This window comes from Cynara cardunculus (assembly GCF_001531365.2).
Source record: "Cynara cardunculus var. scolymus isolate 2C chromosome LG 10, CcrdV1, whole genome shotgun sequence".
Classification (NCBI taxonomy): domain Eukaryota; kingdom Viridiplantae; phylum Streptophyta; class Magnoliopsida; order Asterales; family Asteraceae; genus Cynara; species Cynara cardunculus.
In genome coordinates this window covers 16,332,034-16,338,129 of record NC_037537.1, presented here as the reverse complement: position 1 = coordinate 16,338,129, position 6,096 = coordinate 16,332,034, and the positions used below count along the sequence as shown (strand labels likewise).

The window sequence follows — 6,096 nt, the reverse complement described above, 5'->3', positions numbered from 1 at the left end:
GTTTACAAGTACAATGAGATTAATATATATAGACAAACATAATTAGGGTTATCTCCTAATCAAGGAAACTAGGGTAGAGACTAGGGCCCGCTCCTTTTTGGGCTAGGGCCGGCTCCTTACTTTATGCCTCCTCCCTTTTGTCTAACTTAGTAGGCCGAAGCCTACATTCCAACATATAGGTTATTGTGGATCGATTATCTAAGCCTGCTCATTTCTTACCAATGAAATAATCATATTCAATGGATCGGTTGGCAAAATTATATATTGATGAAGTGGTAACACGTCACGGTGTTCCGTTATCAATAATTTCTGATCGAGACAATTGGTTTACTTCTATGTTCTGGAAATGTTTTCAAAGAGAAATGGGTTCACAGATCAAGTTAAGTACCGCTTATCATCCACAGACGGATGGACAAAGTGAATGAACAATCCAGACACTTGAAGATATGCTTCGAGCCTGCGTTATTGATTTTGGAGAATTGTGGGATAATCATTTATCTTTAATTGAATTCGCCTACAATAACAGATATCACTCGAGTATCCAAGCAGCACCTTTTGAGGTATTATATGGACGAAAATGTTGAACATCGCTGTGTTGGAACGAGGTTGGTGAGAAACAGTTGGTTGGACCTGAAATAGTTCAACAGACCGTAGATAAAATTAGTCAGATTCGGGAACAGATGAAAGTAGCCGAAGATCGTCAGAAAAGTTATGCTGATAAACGTCGAAAGCCGATTGAATTTCAAGTGGTGATGATGTGATGCTGAAAGTATCACCTTGGAAAGGAGTGGTTCGTTTTGGAAACAAGGGCAAGTTGAGCCCAAGGTATATTGGACCATTTCCTATCCTTGAGCGAATTGGGGAAGTGGCGTATAAACTAGAACATAATGTAGAGTTAAGTGGTATTCATAATACCTTTCATGTCTCATATTTAAGGAAGTGTCTCACAAACCCCAAAGTAGTTGTGCCTCTACCGGATATTAAGATTGACGAGAAGTTATGTTTTGAAGAAACCCATGAAACCATTACTGACTTCAAAATAAAAGCGTTGAGGAATAAAGAAATTGTTCAATGGCGTTATCACAAGGGGCCCGAAGCCACCTGGGAACTCGAGTCAAAGATGCGGATAAAATATCCTCATTTGTTTACTTAGTGGAATTCCAGGACGGAATTCTTCTAAGGAGAGGATATTGTAATATTCTGTTTCCAAATATAGTTGATCGGGTATTAAAGTAGTTTGGTAATGGAAAGTTTGGGATTAGTTTTTGGCATTCAAGGGTTAGAGAGGAATCAGTTTATGGTTCTTTTCTTGACTTAAATTTGAGTATATATATATATATATATATATATATATATATGTGAATATAATAAAAATTGAATGGGAGGATGCATGGTAGGCACCCCCCCCAATAGAGTCGGCTTGTGTACTTACTATAAATAGTAAGAATGTGTGGGCAGGAAAAGGTTTCACACAATTTCATCCTACTTTTCATATTATTCTAGGTAAAATTGGGAGACCATAGAAGCAAAAGCAGATTTCAAAGTTGTGTTTTAAGGCAAAGGTGAGTTCCCTATTGCTTTGGATATATCTGGTTGTTATATCTTCACTGTATATTTTGATAAGATTTTTACCATATGTTTGGTTGGAATGTAAATTATATTACTACTACTGTATGCTTCATTGGCCATTAAACCTCCCAAGAACAACTCTCATAGGATAAGGCAGTGACCAATGAGACTACTTCATCGCACACAAGGTCAGCCGGTAAGGACGCTTCACCGAATATGTATTGTCCGGATAGGACCCCTCACTGATCAAAGCTTGTCCGGATAGGACCCTTCACCGATCAAGGTTGTCCGGATACCAAGTGTTGTCCGATAAACCACTTCTCCGGACATAGTGTTGTCCGATAATCCCTTCATCGGACAGAGTGTTGTTAGGATAAGAGTAGGTATTGTCCGGTAACCTCCTCTCCAGACATAGTGTTATTCGGATAGGACAAAATGATACCATAATCTCTTCAATAATTAAATATTACCTGGTTGACTACTATTAGATGACATGGCGGTGTAACCGCGATAGATGGATTGGCTATGTAGCCGCGATAGATGGATTGGTAGGATAACCAAGATATAAATTTTACATTAACGTTCAGGTTTGATCTATCTTGGGATTTGCAGTAAATTTTGTTTATAAGAGGGTAATTGGCTCACTAGACCTTTTGGTCTAACCCTCAATTATTGTACTAAACTATTTTGCAGGTCATCCATCATCTCAAGATAAAGGCAAGGGAAAGATGTAAAGAAGAAATATTTGGAAGAAAGTTCTATTATGACAAAATTTTTGTTAACCCATACTGTTAATTTGTCATATGTAAATAAACCTGGAAGGTTTGTATAATATTGGTACTTGATATGTGGAGATGTATGATTTTTGATTATTAGTATTGCTTAGTGCGTGGTGGGTTGTTTCAATAGACAAGGAAAACGCGGGATTTTTATACATGACCTCCAAGACATTACACCAAAGAGACTGGCATGATATAAGTTGGCTCGATATGTTAGTCGCCAAATAGATGAAATTAATAATGATGAAAACTCCAAGCATTTAGAGGACATGAAATAACTTCTGACTAATGTATTCAGTAGAACACTGTGATTGAGGTGCATTTAGTGGAACAACAAAGATCTTTTGGATGGAATCTAGTTTTGTTTTATGAGTATAAGAAGCTTATTTTTATGTAATCCATTATCACTTTGATGCTAAATCTTTTGTGCCATTGTAATTATGCTGAAAACGATTGATCCTCATGTAAAAACATGGATTGAACTTCAAAGGTATGAACACCGTCTATTGAAACTAATATTCAGTTTAATTGGCTAAAGAACCATATGGAACTATTGTCCTCAGCAATTGTTCTTAAGGGTCGATACCAAATGCTTATCGGGTAAGTGCTTATTAGCAAGAGATATCATCATCACTTATCTTATCATGTAACATGATCGGTTATCAAAAAGGATTTTTGGTAAGCGTCTTAAACCTAGTAAGCTCTTACCGGCTAAGAGTGGTTTCCTCACTTAACGGGTAAGACTCTCGGTCCTTATCATGCCTCTTACCGGGTAAGATTCTCGGCTCTTTGTCATGCTCAATTAGTAAGGTACATGATATCAGTAAAAGCTTACCCGGTAAGCATTTAGTAGACGGCCCCTTAGTTTTAAATTTTATTATAAATGTTTATGTTAGTTGACGATCATTGTTCTTTTGGCCAGTAATGCAGGTGTGCTGATGCTAAAAACCATGACTAACTTTCTATGCACACTAAAGATGTCTGGATCTAACACAAGTTTTCTTCACCTTTTAGAAATTGAAGACAACAATTAAATAAAGGTATATCATCTGGTCGAGGGCATTCTTCTGGCACACGTATTGTTTGTTTTGGTTTTACAATGACAAAAAGGAAAATATTACGGATCCTTCATGGCTTCAAATACATGATAAATTCTGCTAAAACAGAAAAGAAAAAGATGAGAGGAGCGAATGTATCGATATCTTGGATCTAGTTCTTCAGCATTTTCCTTCAAACCATCTCAATTATCTTAATCTAACACAGCAAGAAGGATAAATGTTTCATTATTTTGGCTGTTTTCAGCTTTCAATCCTAGTATAACCTAAAATGTGAAATTGATGATTCACTATAAGGTGTACATTATTGTTGGATTCAGAATGGATCTCTCCATAAATTGCCTTCTTATATGCTATAAAACTTCACATTTGAATGCAGGCAATAAAATTGTAATATTAATCCTTCAATTTGGTTAAGAATTAATCAAACGACCTTGTTTACCTGCAGACTTGAAAAGTATAGTTACTCATTAGGTTTTAGCAAATTTACAATATTTTTTGAAGGGTGTCCCAAGCTATCTGGACTAATCCCGGCAAATTGTGACTGCAAAATATCAGCCTGATAAAGTCAGTGGCCACAATTGTTGTGTTAGCCTGGAATCGAACCCTTGACAGATAGGATATTCCACCACATCCCCCAGGACCTCAACCACTACGCAACAACCCTTGTGCTGCGTTCATACAATTTACGGCACCAATCTGGCTGTTCTCTTGTGCTGCGTTCATCTAATTACCAGTCAAATGATCTTGTTCCTTGTTTCAGAAGGCAAAGATTACCACTCCTACAACTTATAACTAATCTGGGCACTTTTATTGTTTAATTTGTTTAGTAACAGGTCAATTTTGTCTCGAAAATCTAAGTTAACATATAAAGGATTAGGAAGGCCCATTGAAACATTTTGTCAAACACTATTTGTGCAATTGGATTATGCAATACATAGTACTTCTTTCCAAAATATTCAAAACAACTAGCTCTACCAATCTTCTCGCAAATTTTACCTTAGTTATGCATCAGCAATCATATCCCGGTACAATCAGTAGTATTTTATATTAAGCTATGAAAGTTTGTTATGGGCATATTAGCTTTGTAAATAAAATCCACATCGAGCATTCCTACTGAAACGGAAGACTGATATATTACAAAAATTAAGAAACAAAGACAACAGATTTAATTGACGAGGGAAGAATTGCAAATTTAACTTTACCATTGGCATGGCCATGGAAAGAGCAAGCATTCGGGGAGTTATCTTTGTCTTGATACGAAGTGTTGCACCTCAAACACCCCTTCTTCAAATTGCTGATTCGTAACCTTCTTGGTTGTCTGCCATTGATGCAGGGTGATCGGAATCGTGTGGTCTGAGCATATGAAAAGAGATGATTTTGAGAAATATTGAATGCCAACGCCATGGTGGAGTTGAGGAACCCGGGAACGGATCTGATTTTGTTTCAGTTTTTGCAGCTAAAAGATGAGTTACAAAAGTTACAAGAAAGGCCCTTAACTTTTAAGTAATTACAATTATTTGCTCAATAGTTAGATTTTATATCCAAAACGTCCTTACATATTTCTTATTTTGTGAGAACTAGTTATATACCGCAAATGTTCTATCAAGATGCATTCAGTTTTTAATCACCATATTTTAACAAAAAAAATATTTGAAACACTTGATGATTCACATATTGCATTAAGAGTTTTTCACAATATATTGTGAATCCAATTTCTCATGCCTTGATGCACGTCATTGTTATAGTAAAAATTTGTTAGTTTACTCTAGTTACTCTTGATAATATATTGTATATGATGTTGTCTGAAGTCTTATTTCATTTTTGATTGATAAAAGATGGTGTTGAAATTTGAACTAATAAGATTGTTTGTAAACTGATAAAAGTCTGAATATTTATAGTTGTCTATTTGTCATCAGAATATTATAATGTTGAAAATTTTGACTCTAAACAACTCTATCTTATCTATACTATCTTATAAAGCATTTGGCTAAAACTCTTAAAAACTTTTAAACTTGTTCATCCCTAAACGATTTCATCCCTATCCGATTTCATCTCATATCTGAATTCGTGAAACTAACTGCAGATAAACACAATCAAATACAGGATAAACATCTCATTTTAAATATAAAAAATCTAAAATATAATTAGTATAATCATTAAATTCTAACAGAATATTTAATTATATATTACTTAAAATTTAAGATTACAAATAATTATGCATAAGTACAACTTATTAAAGCTCCATACTTGAATTCGTCTAACTAACTGCAGATAAACATAATCAAAGATTGAATAAATATCTCATTTTAAATATAAAAAATCTAAAATATAATTATGATAATCATTGATAACTAACAGAATTTAATTGAGAAAATTACACCAAAACACAAGAACTTTTAAAAAGATTGATTTAATACTGATATCGATATTTTGTTTTTCAAAATTTTATGATATTTTTAAATTTATATTTTATTCAAAAATGAAAATATTACCACTTTCTCAAAACCACATAAAACCAATGTTTATTTTACAAGTAAATTATGCAAAAGTACAATTTATCAAAGCTCGMWTTTTGAATTCGTATAACTAATTGCGAATAAATATAATCAAATAGAGGATAAACATCTTATTTTAAAATATAAAAAATCTAAAATATAATTAGGATAATTATCGAGTTCTAACAAAATAAT

At 34.0% G+C, this 6,096-nt stretch overlaps 1 protein-coding gene across 1 annotated transcript in view; it reads right to left on the bottom strand.

Annotated features, from left to right (window-relative positions):
• Positions 1-4,828, bottom strand: part of LOC112519909 — a 24,019-nt gene extending 19,191 nt beyond the window's left edge. Inside the window, exon 1 of the mRNA XM_025128228.1 lies at positions 4,609-4,828. Coding sequence (XP_024983996.1) covers positions 4,609-4,810 — 202 coding nt within the window. The 5' untranslated portion in view covers positions 4,811-4,828. The remainder of the gene's footprint in view (positions 1-4,608) is intronic.
• Between the last annotated feature and the right edge of the window lie 1,268 nt (positions 4,829-6,096).